At 42.0% G+C, this 19,575-nt stretch overlaps 8 protein-coding genes across 8 annotated transcripts; 2 read left to right on the top strand and 6 right to left on the bottom strand.

Moving 5' to 3' along the window:
* Positions 1–126: 126 nt before the first annotated feature.
* V1512DRAFT_265776 (uncharacterized protein) lies at positions 127–2,707 on the bottom strand. Its single transcript, XM_066916967.1, has 4 exons — positions 2,544–2,707; positions 2,437–2,491; positions 866–2,394; positions 127–815 (listed from the first exon to the last, which is right to left on the bottom strand). Exons 1-4 carry the CDS (start codon positions 2,641–2,643, stop codon positions 562–564), a joined length of 1,938 nt encoding a protein of 645 aa, XP_066770294.1. The 5' UTR covers positions 2,644–2,707; the 3' UTR covers positions 127–561.
* Positions 2,708–3,013: 306 nt separating this feature from the next.
* V1512DRAFT_265773 (Thiolase, N-terminal domain-containing protein) lies at positions 3,014–4,456 on the bottom strand. Its single transcript, XM_066916966.1, has 3 exons — positions 4,310–4,456; positions 3,848–4,260; positions 3,014–3,796 (listed from the first exon to the last, which is right to left on the bottom strand). Exons 1-3 carry the CDS (start codon positions 4,403–4,405, stop codon positions 3,091–3,093), a joined length of 1,215 nt encoding a protein of 404 aa, XP_066770293.1. The 5' UTR covers positions 4,406–4,456; the 3' UTR covers positions 3,014–3,090.
* A 67-nt stretch (positions 4,457–4,523) lies between these two features.
* V1512DRAFT_265771 (uncharacterized protein) lies at positions 4,524–5,627 on the bottom strand. Its single transcript, XM_066916965.1, has 3 exons — positions 5,425–5,627; positions 4,904–5,375; positions 4,524–4,857 (listed from the first exon to the last, which is right to left on the bottom strand). Exons 1-3 carry the CDS (start codon positions 5,601–5,603, stop codon positions 4,786–4,788), a joined length of 723 nt encoding a protein of 240 aa, XP_066770292.1. The 5' UTR covers positions 5,604–5,627; the 3' UTR covers positions 4,524–4,785.
* A 124-nt stretch (positions 5,628–5,751) lies between these two features.
* V1512DRAFT_241664 (aconitase family-domain-containing protein) lies at positions 5,752–8,354 on the bottom strand. The gene is made up of 3 exons (XM_066914267.1): positions 8,233–8,354; positions 8,093–8,161; positions 5,752–8,031 (listed from the first exon to the last, which is right to left on the bottom strand). Exons 1-3 carry the CDS (start codon positions 8,272–8,274, stop codon positions 5,806–5,808), a joined length of 2,337 nt encoding a protein of 778 aa, XP_066770291.1. The 5' UTR covers positions 8,275–8,354; the 3' UTR covers positions 5,752–5,805.
* A 607-nt stretch (positions 8,355–8,961) lies between these two features.
* Positions 8,962–10,386, bottom strand: V1512DRAFT_265767 (uncharacterized protein). The gene is made up of 5 exons (XM_066916964.1): positions 9,930–10,386; positions 9,644–9,879; positions 9,449–9,587; positions 9,275–9,395; positions 8,962–9,218 (listed from the first exon to the last, which is right to left on the bottom strand). Exons 1-5 carry the CDS (start codon positions 10,247–10,249, stop codon positions 9,018–9,020), a joined length of 1,017 nt encoding a protein of 338 aa, XP_066770290.1. The 5' UTR covers positions 10,250–10,386; the 3' UTR covers positions 8,962–9,017.
* Positions 10,387–10,393: 7 nt separating this feature from the next.
* On the bottom strand, positions 10,394–11,680 carry V1512DRAFT_265766 (P-loop containing nucleoside triphosphate hydrolase protein). The gene has a single exon (XM_066916963.1). The coding sequence runs from the start codon at positions 11,559–11,561 to the stop codon at positions 10,671–10,673; it is 891 nt and encodes a 296-aa protein (XP_066770289.1). The 5' UTR covers positions 11,562–11,680; the 3' UTR covers positions 10,394–10,670.
* A 528-nt stretch (positions 11,681–12,208) lies between these two features.
* On the top strand, positions 12,209–16,843 carry V1512DRAFT_249031 (ABC-2 type transporter-domain-containing protein; the record flags this gene model as incomplete). The annotated part of the gene is made up of 6 exons (XM_066914593.1): positions 12,209–12,640; positions 12,692–12,851; positions 12,899–13,409; positions 13,457–14,252; positions 14,299–16,411; positions 16,464–16,843. 6 exons carry the CDS (start codon positions 12,209–12,211, stop codon positions 16,841–16,843), a joined length of 4,392 nt encoding a protein of 1,463 aa, XP_066770288.1.
* A 948-nt stretch (positions 16,844–17,791) lies between these two features.
* Positions 17,792–19,543, top strand: V1512DRAFT_241653 (histidine phosphatase superfamily; the record flags this gene model as incomplete). The annotated part of the gene is made up of 3 exons (XM_066914266.1): positions 17,792–18,097; positions 18,153–18,301; positions 18,348–19,543. The coding sequence occupies 3 exons, from the start codon at positions 17,792–17,794 to the stop codon at positions 19,390–19,392; spliced, it is 1,500 nt and encodes a 499-aa protein (XP_066770287.1). The 3' UTR covers positions 19,393–19,543.
* Between the last annotated feature and the right edge of the window lie 32 nt (positions 19,544–19,575).

Below are 19,575 nucleotides of genomic sequence, written 5' to 3'. Positions count from 1 at the left end.
CCGAGACGGAAGTGTGCCTTTATTTGAACTAACAGCACTTCCAATCGGGCGGCAAATTGTTACACCTGCAGCATAGGATGACTGCTGCTTACATTACTTTTGAAGGACCATATTTTAAATTGTAAGGCTGTTCTTTGCAATGCAAATTTAAAAAGTCAAGTTTTGCCTACGGTTGCGCTAAGCCTAATAAAGAAAAATTGTGAAGTATAAAGTAAACCGTCACACACGCCTCAGCTGCTTAGTTGGTTGGTTGATTTAAATCGTGGTGTTGGAAAACGCCCCGAAAGACTCAATAATTGCTGTTGGACTTGACCCCGCCGTTAGTTACATAAATTGTGGGGTATTCAGTTCCTATCAACAGCTTGACTTGTCTACCAAGACGTTATCATTCATAAGCAGTATCTAACATTGAATCTGCATCCAAGTTTTCCTTTGAACAAAAAATTATAGGTAATGTTAGTGTATAATACAATGACTTGTTATCTGGTGATAAAATTGGATCCAATCGTCTTCGCTCACAAAAATTCCGTTAACACAAACAAATGAGAATCAAAACATATATTACAGATGTGGTAATATGAGGTCCAGAAATGCAGCCATGGGCTTTGCGACCCCCCATCTCTTTTCCATTCGCAACAAGGTACTCAAACCAAGTACTAATCTCGTAGTAAGATAAGTACCATTAGCACCTTTAAGTGCGTCCGCAGAGACCGCGTCCGAAAGCTCTGTTATGGCAGCTGACTCGCTTGAATCGATGCCTACACCTTCTGTATATTCAACTTCTATTGTTCGCACCCATAACACAAGTGATAAAACTGATATAAAATTAACATTTGATCGTGCAAACTAAAAAAAAGTCACTTACTGCATTCCCATGCACACATAAGCTCTTCTATGCTTTCAAACCTTTCTTGGTGGATTGCATGAGTTTCAATATACTGCAAGCATGTTGTCATCATTGTGGTAATCTTATTAGATCTTGACAATCGACGAGATAAAAAATTAGTTGCATAGCCATCCATATCTCCATCTAATAAGAATGCACTCAATCGTTGGCGTCTATGAGGTGAAAGTAGGTGAAGACGACGTAAACGAATTAGTTGCGTTAAAGTTTCTAACTCGGCAACCTCTGATGCCATTGACAGGTGTGAGCTTGAATCAGATAGGTTTGACAAAATTGTATCAACTTGCTCATCGCAGATTGATCGCAAATAATCCATTCCAATAGATCCTGGTATGTTTTGTACACCCCCAATTCCCCAAACCTGATCGATTGTAGACGACTGATGAAGCAGTGCTCGCTGAATGACAAATCTTGAATAAGCAGAAAGCTCTTGATGATAGAAAGATTCTAGTCCACCAGAGAGACCTCCATTAAGTGTCACAGGCGGCTCGCTCTTCAGCAATAGACTTCTCCAACTGTCGCTGTCCTTTGCCCTCCAGGCTGTCTCGGCATCAGGCAGAGTAATGTCATAAGCTCTTGCCATCGGCAACCGAATGATTCCTCCATGAAGGACATTTAAATTAGACATTAAAGTAAACCAACCCCAAAACAATCTATGATATGACTCCCTAATAATCCAAGATTTCCAATCAGTCGTTACCCTTTCGCGACGACGAGAAAGAGCGCGAAGACAAACCCTTTCAAACCGCGGTTGATCATCTAGCATTGCTTCAACCAAATGCACCTCTTCACTCCAGGCATCAAAAATACTGCAGATCAAGGATGCTTGTAAGACGTTTAAATGTTCTCGTTCTTGGTTATGACTGTCAAATAACATGGCAACGCAGCTTCTGGCCAGACTTTGCAACCGATGAGCGTGCTCGTGTGTACCATAATACAAAGCTCCCAACGCAGCGATTGCTATCAAAACAGCGCTAGCAGGTACGTCGTGCAATTTTTTGAGATTTAATGTGGAATGGTGAATGATGGGAATCCGCGCAGCAAAGCCTTGCTTGTACGCGTAAACGTAATGCTTAAACTGGGTATATGAGGGCATTTCATGCATCTCAGTTGCAGTAAGGTTGCAGATAATCTCTATAGCTGGCACAAGTAATGGGTCACCAATACTTGAACCCCCGCGTACATTGTCCACTTCAGTAATGTCTGACCTAAGCGTCGCCACTGGTGAGTGAACTGATGAATGGGGGTCCAATGGTGAGGAAGTTGGAGGCAAAAGAAAGTCGAAAGCCATCGAGTTATTGTATTTTGCACGTGTCAGAGTGTTCAATTGATCATCCGAGTCAAGTTTCGTATTTGTTTTCTCAGCGTCACCTCCGAGTCGGGGGAACCTAGCACCTAAAAATTGCATTTCTCCTGACTCTAAAAATTCACATAAATTTCGATAGCTGTTTGCCGCTGTACAGTTTCGTTCGTGCCGTACAAGTAAGTCTCTAATAGTGAGTAAATGATTTCTGAACTGAAAATAGCCGTACTTTCTTGTAAATGCCGATTCACAAAACGCACAGTCATATGGTTTTTCCAATGTATCTAAAGCTATTAGGCCTAAAATATATATTACAGTATAGTGAAGCGTCCATACGCGTTCTCTTATGCCGAACCATGTGCTCCTTTCGCTTAAATGTGGAAGGACAGTGTTCGCATTTAAAACGAGAAGTTTTGGTATGCCTTTGACGTTGCATCTCAGTGTAATACGGTGAATTTACCGTTTATATCGAGTGATATCAGATTGCCGATTTATTAACGTATAGTTAGGCCTAACATCGAGACTTACTTACTCCACAACTTCCACAGCCGCAGTAATTAAACTTTAAATTTTGTGTAAATCTGAGCATAGAATCATATTTCCGTTCACTAACTGACTTTAGTACTGTTACCATTCACTCTTTACTTAAAGACAGGCACAAACAGTATTACACTATAAAATGATAATTATGTATTCTCAAAATTTACGTTGATTTTTTAACAAATCAATAAGCCAAAAGAAAATAATGCAAGGGATTTGTTTATCAAAAGAACATTCTGAATTTTTAAAGTAGCTCCCCGCAAAATCAGAGCGAAAAATGTATTACACTATTACCACTATAAACATTTTATATAAATAAAAAATGGTTTGGATTGAGTAATTACTAAAGTTTTTGAATGACCATGGCCGACGAGCCACCACCACCGTTACAAATACCAGCAACACCATACTCTCCAGCTTTAAGAGAGTGAATCAATGTAATCAAGATTCTACAGCCGCTACTTCCAATAGCATGGCCTAATGCAACAGCTCCACCTTTGACATTAACCTTGACCGGATCAAGGCCCATTATATGCATGTTTGCAAGTGCCACAGCTGAAAATGCCTCGTTCAGCTCAAATTTAGCAATGTCAGATATCTGTAGTCCGGCTCGTTTGATTGCAAGCGGAACTGAGAGAGAGGGTGCAATTGTAAAATCAACAGGCTCACGAGCCGCGTCTGCGAAAGACACTACACGTGCCAACGGCGATGAAAGTCCATGGTTAGAAATAGCAGACTTGCTTGCTAGAACAACAGCAGAAGCACCGTCGTTAATAGGACTCGCATTACCAGCAGTTACAGTTCCATCTTTGGAAAAAACAGGACGCAGAGTAATAAGCTTGTCAAAATTGACAGATTTGGGCTCTTCGTCTTCAGTGACCAAAGTAGTCTTTCCCCGCGTAGTAGTCTCAACCGGCACAATCTCTTCGTCAAACAGTCCGGCTTTTTGGGCATCCAATGCTCTTTGATATGATTTAATTGCAAACTGATCTTGCATTTCCCTAGTGAGTGAAAACTTCTTAGCAGTATTCTCAGCGCAAGAACCCATGCTAATGCCAATCAACAGAGCTCCAAAATTCAATTTTGACAACAACACTCACTGCATATCTCCATATATATCCCAGAGACCGTCATTGATAATACTGTCCGTCGCGGCAAAGTTTCCATATGCCTGACCTCTAGGAATATAAAAAGGAGAATTACTCATACTTTCCATTCCGCCGGCAATCATTACATTTGCTTGCCCTGTCTGGATGTTCTGTAACGCCAACATAACCGCCTTGAGTGCCGAAGAGCACACCTTATTAATTGTAGTTGCATCTGTAGATACTGGAAATCCAGCTCGTATAGTGACTTGACGCGCTGGAGATTGTCCCACGCCAGCTTGAAGTACCTGACCTAGGTACACTTCATTGACAGTATTTTTATCAGTAATACCTGCTCTCTCACACGCTGCATTTACTGCAACTACGCCTAGTTGAGTTGCAGTCTTTGACTTGAGTGCACCATTGAACTAGAAAGGTAAGTGGGTTTGATCGCAGACTCGTAACAAAAAAGCACACCTTTCCCACTGGTGTTCGAGCGCCGGAAACAATAAACACTTCTTCTAACCCATTTTTAATAGATGAATGAAATTGGCGCGTAAATTGTCGGTTCATATTCGCACTAGTGACAATTACCGGGAGTTTGTTGCGCAGATGTGGTGATTTATATGCCGAATGGCGGGGAAAGACGTGCGGCTCAACGTGGTGATCTGTACCAAAAACAAAATTTATTGTTTCAATCTACGGAGAACATGATTCTGACCTCGAAGGCAAAATTGTATATTCTCGATGCAGTCTGTATATTATTACAGAGATTCAATTAAACCAATCACACCGTTCGCACAAGAGCAGCGCCGCTTCGAACTATGCGTTGCTGTTGTACGAACTGTGGTAGCTGAGATCCTGCCAGTTACGCCATTTCAGGCGGCATTCGGTTTAATGTGCACCCAGGGAATCATAGCAGGCAATTCCTTGCTGTTTTTTGTCAAACGCCATCACGAGTCAAGAAAAATTTCAAGTAACTGCTCTACAACACGATGCATGTCTTCAATCGTGCGCTTTCCTCTCTATCAAATTAGCTTCAGTACTTCAATGGAGGAAGTAAAAACTCACAAGAGCGAATGAAGCAGCATTCAATGTATGCGTATACAGCACTTCGCCATCTCCCTTTGCGTTTATGCCCCTTAACCGTAGCGCACTCAAAATAACTTTAGCTAGACGGATTTCGTTTTCTTTCGACTGTAGTTTGGAGGTTTGTGTCGCTTTTGCAACTTCACGAGCCAGTAGAGTAGAAGAGCGCTTCTGAAGTAACTTGTCCAACTTTTGATTGCGATTACGCGCTTGCCTCTCATCTTCGTTCGACGGTGCCAGAAAAGTCGGGTTTGAAAACGAGGTATTCAAGTAAGCGCCGATATCAGAAAAATGATTAAATCTGAAAGCAGATATGCAAACCTTTGTCGTTATATGTGCAAATATTATTAATGAGTGTGAAACAAGTAGTCCGTAAGAGAATACCCGATCTCGGACCTCACTCGACAGAAGCATTTGAGTGAAAAAAGCAGAAGTGCTGGCATTTGTGGAAAAGCTGAAATAGCTATTAGAAAAACTATTAAATAGAACGAGCATTGATATACATAGAAAGCAATGACGACGAGACTATCCATAGAGGAATTGACGACATATCGACAAACGCGATAGCCTTCAATTGTTGTGACAGATCTATACTTTTGTCATTCCACAATTCAATCTCCAAAGGCTTCCCATCAGAAATCTCAGAGACATTAATTGTACCCTTCCAAACGCGTTTTGACATTTGTATGTTGACCAAACTACTATACGCGCGTAAAGTGACGGTTTACCATTCTGTAGAACCACAAGTAAATGCGTCAACAGTCAGGGTAACTCTTCACGTGCTCTACTCCACACATTTTCTACAGTGACTTTGCAGTATAAGTTAAAATTTACATGTAGCATCATTTTTTATTACAATTACATTACCATAAACATAAAAACATTTACGCGTTCTTCTTAGACATCATGTTTAAAGCAGATCCATGCTTGAACCACTCGATCTGTTCGGTGTTATAGGTCTGAGTAAGCTCGGTTGTCCAGGTCTCACCGGACTTGGGGTGAACGACAAGAGTAAGGTTCTTGCCAGGGGCCAAAGAAGTGAGTCCAATAATGTCAACCTTGTCATCAGGGTTAATCTTGTCATAAGCAGCAGGGTCTGCGAAGAGAAGAGGAAGCATGCCCTGCTTCTTCAAGTTGGTCTCATGAATTCGGGCAAAAGACTTGGCAATAATAGCAAATCCTCCGAGATAACGCGGCTCAAGAGCAGCATGCTCACGGGAAGATCCCTCACCAAAGTTCTCACCGCCAACGACAACCCACTTAATACCATGATCACGGTAATATCCAGCTGTCTCTGGGACGCCAGAGTACTCGCCAGTGAAAGCGTTCTTAACTGTGTTTGCCTTATCATTCTCAGCGTTAATAGCACCGATCATGTAGTTGTTAGAGATGTTCTGAAGATGTCCACGGTACTTCAACCACGGGCCAGCCTGAGAAATATGGTCAGTTGTAGTCTTACCCTTTGACTTGATCAAAATAGGCATGTCATAAGAATCCTTTCCGTCCCAGGGGGCAAACGGTTTCAGACGCTGAAGACGGTCTGATGTGGGTGCGACCAACACTTCGACGGCTGAACGGTCTTCTGGAGGAGCCTGGTAAGTATCATTACCAGGGTCGTAACCGAGCGAAGGAAGACCAGCACCAGTTGGTTCGGCAAGGTAGAACTCCTTTCCATCAGCATCAACAAGAGGATCGGTGAGAGGGTTGAATCGCAAATCACCAGCAATAGCATATGCAGTGACAAGATCAGGGGAAGCAACGAAAGCATGTGTGGCGGGGTTAGAATCGTTACGTCCAGTAAAGTTTCTGTTATAAGAAGACACAATAGTGTTCTTGTCACCCTTCTTGATATCACGACGATCCCACTGTCCAATACAAGGACCACAAGCGTTGGCAAGTAACAGACCACCGAACTCTTCAAAAACCTTGAGCTGACCATCACGAGCGATGGTCGCACGAATCTGCTCAGAACCAGGGGTAACGGTAAACAAAGCCTTAGCCTTGAGACCGTGATCCAACGCATCCTGGGCAATTGAAGCAGAACGGGACATATCTTCGTATGAAGAGTTAGTGCAAGATCCAATCAAGGCAACCTTAACCTCAAGAGGCCAGTCGTTGGCAACCGCAACCTCCTTCATCTTGGAAATAGGAGTAGCAAGATCAGGGGTGAATGGTCCATTAATGTGAGGCTCAAGAGTGTTCAAGTCAATCTCGATCAATTGATCATATTCAGCACCCTCGTCGGCCTTCAAGAACGACTTGAATAGGTCGGCATGCTCAGCAACAAATCCACGGTTGGTGGCGTTCAAATAGTCTGCCATACGTGGGTTGTATGGGAAAGTGGAAGTAGTAGCGCCGATTTCAGCACCCATGTTACAGATGGTAGCCATACCAGTGCAAGAGAGGGACTCAACACCCTCACCAAAGTACTCAACAATAGCACCAGTACCACCCTTGACAGTAAGAATACCTGCGACCTTCAAAATGATATCTTTAGGAGCAGTCCATCCAGAAAGCTTTCCGTTAAGCTTGACACCAATGATCTTAGGCGCCTTAAGCTCCCAAGGAAGACCAGCCATGACATCGACGGCATCAGCACCACCAACACCGATAGCGAGCATACCCAGACCACCGGCATTAGGAGTATGTGAGTCAGTTCCAATCATGAGCGCACCTGGGAAAGCATAGTTCTCGAGAATAATCTGATGAATGATACCGGATCCTGGTCTCCAGAAACCAATGTTGTATTTAGCACAAGCAGTAGCAAGGAAGTTATAAACTTCCTTGTTGATGTCAATTGCACGAGCAAGATCTTTTTCTCCACCGATCTGAGCCTCGATAAGATGATCACAATGAACAGTTGAAGGAGTAGCAACAGAGGGCATACCAGCAGACATGAATTGCAAAATAGCCATCTGAGCAGTAGCATCCTGGCATGCAACACGGTCAGGACGAAGCTTAAGATAAGAAACACCGCGTTCAATATCTTGTTCTTCTGGGTTGTCAAGATGACCGTAAAGAATCTTCTCCGCGAAGGTAAAAGGCCGGTTAAGTCGGGCACGAACAACTTCCAAGTTCTCGAGGTTCTTCTTGTAGTTCAAAAACGAGAACTATAAAATAAACCAATTAGTATAAAGTCTTTCCATTGATCAAACTGTTTTCAAAACTCACGTTTTCCCAAGTGTTCTGGGCAACTTTTTCCTCAACAAGAGTAGCAAGAGCTCTCGACTTTGGCAGAGCCTAAAACAACGAAATGATTAGCTACCAATTCCATTTTTTTCACATTAAACAAGAAAAAAAGAACAACATACCTTAACAGCCGCGGCCAATCTTAGACGAGCAGAAAGCAACATTGCAAGTAATTTAATAAGAAAACTTGAAAAAAAAAGAATGGGGAGTTCTCAAGTTGTCGAAGAAATGTTCGAGCGGATCGACGGACGTTATTTATTGGATAGAACTCGGGATAGCGCTAACTTGATTGGGCGTAGCATAGCGCTACAGAGGTCTGCAGGTCAAATAGAGCCATGATGATGTGACTGTTATGCAGGGTGAAAACTAACTGGCCAATCAACGACTGAATGAGGTTCAAGCGCAAGTCTCCGACGGTTCTCCGAGCGAATCAGCGAGAGCCCAATTACCACCCCCAGTTCCATTTATATTTTAATTAGCACAAGAGTCTGAATTTGTATGACAATCAGCGGAGTCATGGTATAAATATTTTGCGATTTTATTTAAAAGAAATTTCAATTATTAAAATAAAATAGCAAAAAAGTGCTATTATATGAGTGTTAAGACAGAACTGTGTATTTATTGTTCTCGTTGCGGTCGGAGCCGGCGGGACCGAGTGCAGCTTCCGACGGCTTCCCCACATACAACACAAACCCCTTATTACTATCCGAATGTCCGTCTTCCCCGTTGACTCACACAGAGTTAATTTTTATACTCAATATTATGATGTTTGCTACTAGTTGGTAATATAGAAAGCAACGATAACTATAAAAAAGGATGTTCTATACAAATCATGCTCAAAGCATTAGTAATCAGGCTTAAGATAGAATTTTATTAGCCACGATAGGATGTATAAATGTACAGTACGCTATTCTCCCCCAAATAATTCGCTTTGCTGTCGTTCAGTTAATGGCTCCAAATCGGCAGCGTAACTAACTTCTAGCATATCTTCCATTTCTTCACTTACTGTCCGTAGTTTATCCCGGATCTGTTCTATTGCATCCACTCCGGCAACTATTCGGCCTGGAGGATTCTCAATTCCGGCTATACTCATTATTGCCAGTACACTCTGGTCATTGTTCGTCAGTCATTTGAGCTTATCAATGCTTCCGTATTCACACTCACGTCTTTAACCAGTTGGTCAGGCACACAATCTGTACGTGACATAAGAGATCTCACTGTTGCACTGACTGTGTTCTTGTAATCATCTATCTGCCTAGTAAACACCGCCGGATTTGCTAGCACCCTTGATCTGTCTTAGTATATTTTAGCGTTTTGAATACTTAACATTCAACGTACATTTCCTCAACTGTAGGTTCAACAATCGTTACTTTAACATTAAAAGACGCGACCTCAAACGCTAACGCTTCAGAATAGCCTTCAAGAGCATGCATGGCGGTCGACAATATTCCTAAACTGGGAGTACCCGTATATCCTACTTGAAGCAGCTGTAAGTCCAGAAATTCTTAACTGTCTGTCACAAAACGAACATACCAAGTCCTGTGACACAAATAATATGGCCGCCGTTTTGTTTGCGCATGGCCGGTAAAACTGTTGATATTATGTTTACCGGTCCATAAAATGCAGATTCAAACTGTTCCCTCACATGCCACTCGCTTGCTTCCTCAACTGTACCAACAATCGACTTGTTTGAACAGTTTACAACAACATCTATTCGATGCCACCTTAATACAACCTCTGCCACACAACTCTGACACAACGGCTTATTTCTATAATGAAATTGAAATTAGTCTTGTCATACAAGTCATGCTTTCTTCACCTTGGATCAAGTTCTATTACCATCAATCGATCGGAAAAATCTGAGAGTAGCATTGATTTGAGAGAAGCCACATTTTCTTGTCGGCATGCAGCAGCTACATAATGACCTTTAAGCAATGCCTCTACTGCCAGGTTGCGGCCTAATGCAGATCCACAATCTGTAATTAACCAAACACGGGGCTTGAAGACATTTGCTGCGTGAAGTTGATCTACCTCCATAACTGGAGCAGCTGTGATGTCGTTGAGATTGTAAGTAATGGAATCATCTAAAATCTTGGTAGTCTCAGCTTTGATTTTAGACCCGTCGGTCTTCGACTTCATAGTCCTAATTGCGCTGCCCACTATACTCTTCAAACGACGGTGCTGTCGTGTGGCTCGGCTTCGGTCTACTGAAACAAGATTTAAAGTTTAAAGGTTTAGAAAATTGAAGCCTTGCCGCAAAACTACTTCAACTACCACACTAAGTGGCTATATATAGTAAATCGATTGATTAGCTGCACAATCAACATATAACTTATATTCTCTATCATATCTATCATAAATAAATATAATGATAAAATACCTAAACTTGATAATAACAACATTTTCTAATTCATGTCTAACCTATTTACGATAGCTGTCAGTGTATACGAAGACAAGAAAACCCCAAAGCAGCTTTTTTGTTATTTTTGAAAATTCAAACGAACTATGGCTACTTTAATAGGCACATGTTCATTCATCATTTCATCCACAGGCCGACATGCTATTGTGCACGAGAAAACTTGAAATAGGCTTCGAAAGATGACAAACCGTCCGATTTCTCATTCTGACTAATATCGGACCACTTTAACCTATGTACATTTTCCCTCTTCCCGCGATCATTGAGGTCGTCTTGCAGCCATTTCAACGCAAGATTGAGAAGAGCAGAGTTTTTATTGAAAGACGGTACTGCAATCTCTGGGTTGTGTCGCAGAAATTCACTCATGATATCACTTGTCTTTCCTGAATTAATCATACGACCCATATGCATGTGAACGATGTCTGTAGGCCATTCTGCAAGTCCGTCGAAAATGTGAGTTGCATATACGATGGCACACGGTCGAGAAGTAGTTTCTCGTACAAGAAAGTCCAGAAGACGTGCTCGAACTAATACGTCAAGATCAACTGTAACTTCATCCAGTAATAGCGTACTCCATGGACGCAATAAACCCATGACCAATTGTACTCGACGACGCTCGCCATCAGATACAGCGTGCATATGCCATGCTAGGTCAACATCCAAAATATCAATAAGCTCATCTCTGCGTTCCGGATAAGCGTCTCCACCCACACTAGCCAACAGATACGGAACAGGCATATCATATCTGACTACCGGATTAGCAGCCCATTCTGTTCCAAGATATGTAATTCCAGAGACACAAGCACGAAACGGGTCGACACCATTAATAAAAACACGTCCTTGCTTGCACAATGTTTTGCCTGCAAGAATTCGGAGTAAAGTAGTTTTGCCACTTCCGTTCGCACCGATTAAAAGAGCTCTGGATCTAGAAGGAAGAGATAGATTGACGTTGTGCAATCCTATTACTGAATTCGGAAACGCGTAAGTCAAGTTTTCAATTTTAATAGCGGCTGTTTCTTCATGGGTTTCCGTCATTTTGTTTGTTCAGCATGAACTTTCTTTTGGTTGACGTGGTCTTCGGGTGTTTATGAACTACTGTAGTTTCTTATTAGTGTGTATTATTTCCCATATATCAAATTTGACCAAGAAATTTTATTATCATTTTTTAGTCAATATAAATTAGGCGTAAAATGCTCAATATATGTGTATATGTGTATATGTGTATATACATGTATTATAATAATGTTTATATATATGTATTATAGTAATGTTTATATAATATAAAACGTATATATTACGTATATATTCTATTATAATACCGCATGTAGTCAGTCCGCATGTAGTCAGTCAACTTACATATTTTATAGATTTTATTTTGACGGAGCCTCTACTTCTGAGTCAAGATAAGTAAGTGTAGGACGAACAATCGTCCGAAAACACGTACGGCTCTTATACGCCCCTTGTCCGGAATTGGGTTTTCGGTGGGCTGAATTACGCCGGCGGATAAATTCAGCCGCTTTTTTAGGGTCTTACTACCGAAGCTGACATAGAATCTCACCCTAAACCGAAATCATGTTTTAGCTTCAGACGCGAGATGCCATTCGTCACAGACTTATATAATAACAGCATTTTCTGCCGTGTTCCATATGCACTCTTGAAAATACAATTTTGTGCTTTCGACCATGTCTTCCCAATCAATTGATACGGAACGCTTGTCGGCAGATGATCTCAATGCTTTGGATGCCGCAAATATTCATAATGTTGTTGGATCAGACCTAGAAAGACTTCAAAGCTTAGTGCGTGTACTGTCAACGCGACAAGCGTCACAGGCTGATATAGGTCTCAGTCAAGAGGACTTCCAATTAGAGAAAGTTCTTAGAAAGAGAAATGAAAGACACCAAGAGTCTGGTATTAAAGATCGCAGTGTGGGCGTGATGTTTAAGAATTTGACTGTGTCTGGAATCGATATGCGTACCACTGCTCTCTTTACTGTTGGAGAGGCTCTCATGGCTCCTTTTCGAATTGTTCAAACTGTCCAGCAGCTACGAAATCAAAAATTTCGTCATCTTATTGAGGATTTTGATGGTGTTGTCAAGAAGGGTGAGATGTTACTGGTATGTATATCCAAAAACATGTTATGGAATGATCTAATTGGATGTTATTAGGTTCTTGGACGTCCTGGTTCGGGCTGTTCTACTTTTTTGCGCACTATTGCTGGTGAGACAGAGTCGTATAAAGGTGTTGACGGTGTTATTTCGTATGATGGCATTGATCAGAAGACAATGACTTCTAGATTCAGAAGTGACATTGTTTATTGTGCAGAAAGTAAAGACCTTTCCAATCCTGAGGGGCAAATGCTGACTTATTTTTAGCTGATGATCATTTTCCTACATTAAATGTCAACGAGACTCTTTCCTTTGCTGCTGCCATCAAAGCACCGCGTATTCGTGGTGGTGATGTGTCTACGAAGGAATACGTTGAGGATGTCCGTAACGTTTTAGCCACTGTCTTCGGTCTGAGCCATACGTTTCATACACCCGTTGGTAACGATTTCATCCGGGGTGTCAGTGGTGGTGAGCGTAAGCGTGTCTCATTGGCGGAAGTACTTGCTGGCCGTGCGAATCTCGTGTGCTGGGATAATTCTACTCGTGGTCTCGATGCATCAACTGCTTTAGAATATGCTCAGATTATCCGTACTTGTACCAATCTTTTGCATAATACTGCGGTAGTCGCTATTTACCAAGCCGGAGAGAATATTTATAATCTGTTTGATAAAGTCACTGTTTTGCACTCTGGACGGCAAATCTTCTTTGGACCAGCTCATAAAGCAAAACAGTATTTTGAGAATATGGGTTATGTCTGCCCACCCCGACAGACTACAGCGTAAGTGAATTGATAAGCAAGTTGGACTTGCGCTAACAAACGAATAGAGAGTTTCTTACTGCAGTGACTGATCCTGCTGGTAGATTTGTTCGTCCGGGTAGTGAGAACAAGGTCCCGGTGACTCTGGCCCAGTTTGTTGACTATTGGCATGCTTCTCCTGAATACCGTGAGGTGATGGCTGAAATTAGTGCCTATGAAAGTGAAATATCCGATGCAGACGCCTTAAAGAACTTGAACGAATCGGTATCGATGGAGCGTCCCAAGCGCGCCAAACGTTTCGCCTCCCCTTATACCCTGTCATTTGGCCAACAAATGCGCATCTTAATTAAACGTGGATTTCAACGTCAGAAAGGCGACAAGCCTTATCTTATCACCTCTATTGTGGCTTCTATTGTTCAATCTCTGATTATTGGCTCACTTTTCTACAATGTTCCGCGCTCATTTGAAGGCTCATTTTCTCGCAGTGGTGTACTCTTCTTTTCTATTTTATTTTTTACACTGAACTCGGTTGCTGAGATGGCTGTGCTCTATCCACAAAGAATTGTTGTTGACAAACAAAGAAGATATGCTTTTTATCACCCAGCTGCCGAGTCATTGTCATTCCTGGTTACGACGCTTCCTATAAAGGCTGCGTCGATGTTTCTGTTTGGTCTTGTTCTTTACTTCTTGGTGGATCTTAATCGCACTGCTGGTCAATTTTTTCTATTTTCATTGGTTGTTTTGGTCAGTGGTGTCACTATGAACTCCTTTTTTCAAATGATTGCATCGTTTACTAAGACTTTGGAAGCCGCGAACTCAATAGCTGGTCTGTCACTTATTATTGTGTTTGTCTACGCAGGATATGTATGACTGTATTTTTTTTGTTTTTTCTTGTCACTAATACGTTCAGCTTATTCCTAGACCTCTGATGCACCCATGGTTTAAATGGCTTTCATGGCTGAATCCCATCTCTTATTCTTTTGAGGGCTTGATGGCAAACGAGTTTCATAATCGTGAGCTTGACTGTTCTGCGGTTCTTATTCCTCAAGGGCCCGGATTCGAAAACGTCCCGATTGACTACAAAGTATGTGCTTCCGCCGGTTCGCGTCCAGCTAGTTCCGTTATCAATGGTGATGACTATTTGGAGGCTTCCTACACCTATAGGTGGTCGCATTTTTGGAGAAACTTTGGAATCGTTATTGGTTTCTGTGTCTTTTTCGTTACCATGTTTGCCTACGGCACGGAGACGACGAAGTTGAGCGGTACAAATGGCGACGTTTTAATTTTCCGTAGAGGCTTTGTGCCCGACGAGGAAGAGTTAAGTGAGGAGCCCGAGTCTCATGGCACGACTGTTGCGGAAGTGTCTCTAGAAGATCAGAACTCTTCACTTAGAAATGAAAAAATGATGGAAGAAGCTATTGGAAAGCTTCCGAGTCGTTTGAATTCAGCACTGCGTATGAATGAAATCTTTTCATGGCAACACGTGAACTACTCAGTTACGCTTGAAGGAGGTGAAGTGCGTCAGCTTTTGAATGACGTTCAGGGTTATACTAAACCTGGTACGCTCACTGCACTTATGGGCGAGTCCGGAGCTGGGAAAACCACTTTGCTCAATACTCTTGCTCAGAGAATCAGCGTTGGAGTTATTAGCGGAGATATGTTTGTTGACGGTAAGGCGCTTAATGCTGGGTTTAAGCGGCGTACCGGTTATGTCCAGCAGCAAGATCTTCATGTACCCGAGTCTACCGTGCGTGAGGCGCTTCGATTTGCGGCAGTGCTGCGACAACCAAAATCAGTTTCGGTAGAAGAAAAATACTCTTACGTTGAAACTGTCATCGAGATGCTTGGAATGGAGTCATATGCGGAAGCTGTTGTTGGCTCTCCTGGACATGGTTTGAATGTTGAGCAGCGCAAGAAACTGTCAATTGGCGTGGAGTTGGCTTCGAAGCCTAGTTTGCTGCTGTTTCTTGATGAGCCAACATCAGGTCTTGACTCGCAGTCAGCTTGGGCCGTTGTTCAACTTCTTCGCAGGCTTGCGAATGCCGGACAATCAATTTTATGTACGATTCATCAGCCTTCCGCTACTCTGTTTGAGCAGTTTGACAAGTTATTGCTGCTTAAGAAGGGGGGCAAGACTGTGTACTTTGGTGATATAGGTGCGAGCTCAGCGTCTGTTATTGAGTATTTTCAAAGCAATGGCGCACCGCCTTGTGGAGAAGACGAGAATCCTGCTGAATATATTTTAAACTGCATTGGAGCTGGTGCTACAGCTGCCGCTGATAAAGATTGGTATGAGGTTTGGGCACAGTCACAAAACTTCTCTAATCTCACTCGTGAGATTGACGAACTACATATGGAGCTGGCTACTATTCCTGCGCATGAAGTCGGTCCAGAATTTACTGGCAAATTTGCGGCGAGTTGGATGACTCAAGCTGTGACCGTCACAACTAGAACGTATCGTCAGTACTGGCGCTCGCCGTCTTATTTGATGGCAAAGTTTCTTCTATATATTTCTGCGGGATTGTTTACTGGGTTTTCTTTTTGGCATTCGCAGTTCAGTATTGCTGGAGTCTCAAATTTGCTTTTCGGAGTTTTTCTTTCCCTTATTATTGGAGTCCCTTTAATGAATCAACTACAACCACGTGCCATTGAGATTCGAGAGCTTTATGAAGTGCGTGAATCTGCTTCCAACACTTATCATTGGAGTGTCTTGATGCTTTCAATCTTGTTAGCGGAAATACCTTACAACGTATTGTTTGCCACGATTTACTTCTGTTGTTACTACTTTCCAATTGGATTTTACAGACAGCCTGACAGAGCAGGTTACTACTATTTCGTGTATTGCATTTTGTACACGACCTTCTGGACAACTTTGGGTTTGGCAATCACCACTTTTGTTCCTGATGCAGCTACGGCTAATATCGCAACATCTCTGTTGGTGAGTATGATTCTTTCGTTTGCAGGTATCTTCCAACCTGAAACACTCATTCCTCATTTCTGGAAATTTATGTATCGAGTTTCTCGTAAGTAGCTTATGATGAAAAATGGGTGTATCTCAGTACTAACAGTGAGTAGCATTGACGTATTTCGTTCAATCACTTCTTTCGAACGTTTTACATGAAGGTGCTGTACACTGTAAGCCGGAGGAATTCAACATATTTTCACCGCCACCCGGGTTATCATGCTTCGAATATGCTGGAGCATTTGCAGAGAATCAATTAGGATACATCAATAACCCTAATGCAACGTCTAATTGCGAATACTGTCGATGGACTGTTGCTGATCAGTATCTAGAAAGTGTGGCTGCGAATTTTGATCAGCGATGGAGAAATGTTGGTTTTGAATGTGCATACATCTTGTTCAACGTTGCTTTTTGCTTCTTTGGATTCTATATTTTCAGAGTGGCAAATTGGAGTCTCCCCAACTTTAAGAAGTCGAAGAGTGAATCGAAATAGAGTTTTTTTTTTAATCGTGCTCAATTGCCAGATTTATGCAATTGCAAACTAGAGTGGCTCGTCGGAGTTTGTTGCTATGAGAGCTTTTATAGCATATGACATAGCTATACTTTGAATTTATTTTGTTATATAGATAATTATGTGAGATTTTGTGATAGTTCAAGACCGAAAGTGGTACGCACATGCATATATTTGGTAGGCTCTGGCAAGACTGTAAGCAAATGCAGTGTGGTACATATATGACGTCTTATAGAGCCCAGAGTTAGGCCTAGCTCAACGTCAATAATCTGTCTACTTTGTTTCTTAAACAGTAAACCAACAACAATACCTGAACTAGGCTATAAAAACGGTCATTTCGTTAGCTACCTGTTCTTGTTTTTTTGTTATGCGACTAAGTATAACAGAAAGGGGGAAGGGGGGACTGGCAAGGTTTATATATTAGGCGCTCTATTATATAATAAATCCGACACGACATAACTCATTGATACTTACAAACTCGATAGTTAGAGATTTGGTGAACAGCGAGAATTTAAAGTTTACATGTTGTACCCCTGAATGCGTGGGGCATTTTGTACTGGTTATTGGACGGACAAAATCAAATGTACAGTTTGTATAGGTCCCACATCTTTATACGGAAATTAAAAAAAAGGTTTGTAATAAAAATCTGGCTATTTCACTCTATTCTCAACACTTCAGTTGCAACATAAGTCGAATGCACATCCACGTGCTCGCGGCAGTTATTTGTAAAAGCGGAAGCTACTGTTTGGTTTGCCAGCTATTGAACAGCTTTAGCTTAGACCGAGGCTAAATCAAACCGAATCATTGATTGAATCGACTTTATCAGTTTCATTTTTGCGAATATAACTAACGCCTCTTCCATAAAAATTGACGTGTTTCATTGACATCGCAATACAAAGAAAGTGCGAAGCTTAATCTGTACTCCCAATAATGGCCGTCGTTCGATTATTGCTATGTCTCACTTTATTAAAAGTGGTTGCGGCTGCTTCATCAAGTCAGGATCCTCGATTTCTTGCTCCTGATCAGGATATAGTGTTCTGGAAAGGTGCTCATTCCAAAAACGCTTTACAGTCTCTCGGTGCTAATGGGCCATGGTTTCAAGGCCCAAACGTTTTCGACATTTCCAATGACGTTCCTGAAAACTGTTACGTAGAACAAGCAGCCTACATGTCAAGACATGGATCCCGTTATCCAGATCAAGGAGCCTATAATGGCTGGAAAGAAATGGAATCTAGAGTAAGTAGTATAAAAATTCTTTAACTCGCTTCAAACTCTAACTTCGAAAAATCAGTTTTCATTTTATGAATATACTGCACACGGTCCTCTTGCTTTTCTTCCTGAATGGAGAACTGTTCTGACTCATCCCGAAATTCAGATTGCGATGGAAAGCCCAACGGGATATAAAGAAGCGATGGATATGGCATATCAATTACGAACAAGGTAGCCTGAGACTCAATTTTGCCATTCCATATCTGACCATACCTAGATACCCAGATCTTTATCAAGAAGGTAACGAATTTTATGTCTGGGCAAACAATTACACCCGAGTCCTTCAAACAGCACAAAACTTCGCCCGAGGTTTTATTGGTACCAACGCAACATCAATCGGCCATGTCGTCTCGGTCACCTCTCGAGATTTTGTGTCGGCAATCGGAAACTCGTTGGCTCCTTCCGATCAGTGCCCGAACTTTGTGGACGCGTCTGGCGGTGCCGCTCAACCAGTGTGGGACGCAATTTGGCAGCCCAAGGTCCAGAAACGACTCCAAAAGTATATCAGAGGGAACTTAACTCTGACTTTAAGTGACATCAATCAAATCCCTTATCTTTGTGGTTTTGAAAGTCAGATCACTGGTCGCGTATCCAGGTTTTGTGATATTTTCAAAGACCTTGAGAACGAATGGTACGAGTATTCCAACGATTTGAGATATTATTATGGTGTTGGTCCGGGCACTGATTTACCCCACAAAATGATGACTCCCTTCCTGAAAGCCGTTCTAAGCATCTTTCAACAAGGACCCAACATTATTGGTACGTCTGTAAACGCAGATTCCCCATTTAAAGTTCCGAATCTGTTGGTATCTTTTCTCAATGACGGACAGTTGACCGAACTCGTTACATCAAGCGGAGTATTTGATGCTCAGAAGCTCATGGACCCTAAAAAAATGGACCCTAAACGAATTTGGAATGGCTCACGATACGTGACCATGCGCGGAACAATAGCGTTCGAAAAGTTAAATTGTTTGGCATCGGCGTACCCTAGCATCCGTCATGGCTCTTCTAAACCACAAAACTCGACATTCATCCGCATCATGTTGAATGATCAAGTTTATCCGCTTCCAAGCTGTAACAATGGCCCTGGAAAATCGTGTCCTCTTAATTTTTATGTGAATTATGTCGAGAAGAAGCTAAAGCAGGAAGGTAGTTGGATTAAAAATTGCAATGTCACTGTGCCTGGTGCTCCTACCAAAGTTGCAGGCGCAAGCTTCTTTACTGATTTGGCTCAACCTCATCTGAGCATAATCAGCCCTTAAATAGGATCTCAAGTAGAGAATAATGCATTTAAAATGTCTTGTATTAGTCTTCCAGCTCAATCATACTCACACAAACCAGCTTTTAAATCTCCAATTCAATCTATGAAGAGTCATTTCTAGCTAATTTTTTTGACACATCTTTGTCGTCCGCAAGACAAAATGCACATCGTGTTCTTCAAGGTC

Source organism: Lipomyces arxii (assembly GCF_038497795.1).
Source record: "Lipomyces arxii strain Phaff 12-163 unplaced genomic scaffold V1512scaffold_15, whole genome shotgun sequence".
Classification (NCBI taxonomy): Eukaryota; Fungi; Ascomycota; class Lipomycetes; order Lipomycetales; family Lipomycetaceae; genus Lipomyces; species Lipomyces arxii.
Note: the sequence above shows the minus strand (reverse complement) of the source record. Positions and strands in the feature narration are given on the sequence as shown.

Excerpts from the sequence above, each read along its gene's own strand:
- V1512DRAFT_265776 (XM_066916967.1), bottom strand. The coding sequence starts at position 2,643 with ATGCAACGTCAAAGGCATACCAAAACTTCTCGTTTTAAATGCGAACAC. Across the intron at positions 2,492-2,543 it reads GGTTCGGCATAAGAGAACGC|ATACATTGGAAAAACCATAT; the intron begins GTATGGACGCTT and ends TAATAGCTTTAG. Across the intron at positions 816-865 it reads TATGTGTGCATGGGAATGCA|TTTTATCACTTGTGTTATGG; the intron begins GTAAGTGACTTT and ends ATTTTATATCAG.
- V1512DRAFT_265767 (XM_066916964.1), bottom strand. The coding sequence starts at position 10,249 with ATGAAGTCGAAGACCGACGGGTCTAAAATCAAAGCTGAGACTACCAAG. Across the intron at positions 9,880-9,929 it reads GTAATAGAACTTGATCCAAG|AAATAAGCCGTTGTGTCAGA; the intron begins GTGAAGAAAGCA and ends ATTTCATTATAG. Across the intron at positions 9,588-9,643 it reads TATTTGTGTCACAGGACTTG|TAGGATATACGGGTACTCCC; the intron begins GTATGTTCGTTT and ends AGCTGCTTCAAG.
- V1512DRAFT_241664 (XM_066914267.1), bottom strand. The coding sequence starts at position 8,274 with ATGTTGCTTTCTGCTCGTCTAAGATTGGCCGCGGCTGTTAAG. Across the intron at positions 8,162-8,232 it reads GATTGGCCGCGGCTGTTAAG|GCTCTGCCAAAGTCGAGAGC; the intron begins GTATGTTGTTCT and ends TCGTTGTTTTAG. Across the intron at positions 8,032-8,092 it reads CCCAGAACACTTGGGAAAAC|TTCTCGTTTTTGAACTACAA; the intron begins GTGAGTTTTGAA and ends TTTATTTTATAG.
- V1512DRAFT_265771 (XM_066916965.1), bottom strand. The coding sequence starts at position 5,603 with ATGTCAAAACGCGTTTGGAAGGGTACAATTAATGTCTCTGAGATTTCT. Across the intron at positions 5,376-5,424 it reads TCGTCGTCATTGCTTTCTAT|CTTTTCCACAAATGCCAGCA; the intron begins GTATATCAATGC and ends TAGCTATTTCAG. Across the intron at positions 4,858-4,903 it reads ATGCTGCTTCATTCGCTCTT|AGAGGAAAGCGCACGATTGA; the intron begins GTGAGTTTTTAC and ends CTAATTTGATAG.
- V1512DRAFT_265766 (XM_066916963.1), bottom strand. The coding sequence starts at position 11,561 with ATGACGGAAACCCATGAAGAAACAGCCGCTATTAAAATTGAAAACTTG.
- V1512DRAFT_265773 (XM_066916966.1), bottom strand. The coding sequence starts at position 4,405 with ATGAACCGACAATTTACGCGCCAATTTCATTCATCTATTAAAAATGGG. Across the intron at positions 4,261-4,309 it reads CTCGAACACCAGTGGGAAAG|TTCAATGGTGCACTCAAGTC; the intron begins GTGTGCTTTTTT and ends TTACCTTTCTAG. Across the intron at positions 3,797-3,847 it reads GATATATATGGAGATATGCA|CATGGGTTCTTGCGCTGAGA; the intron begins GTGAGTGTTGTT and ends GATTGGCATTAG.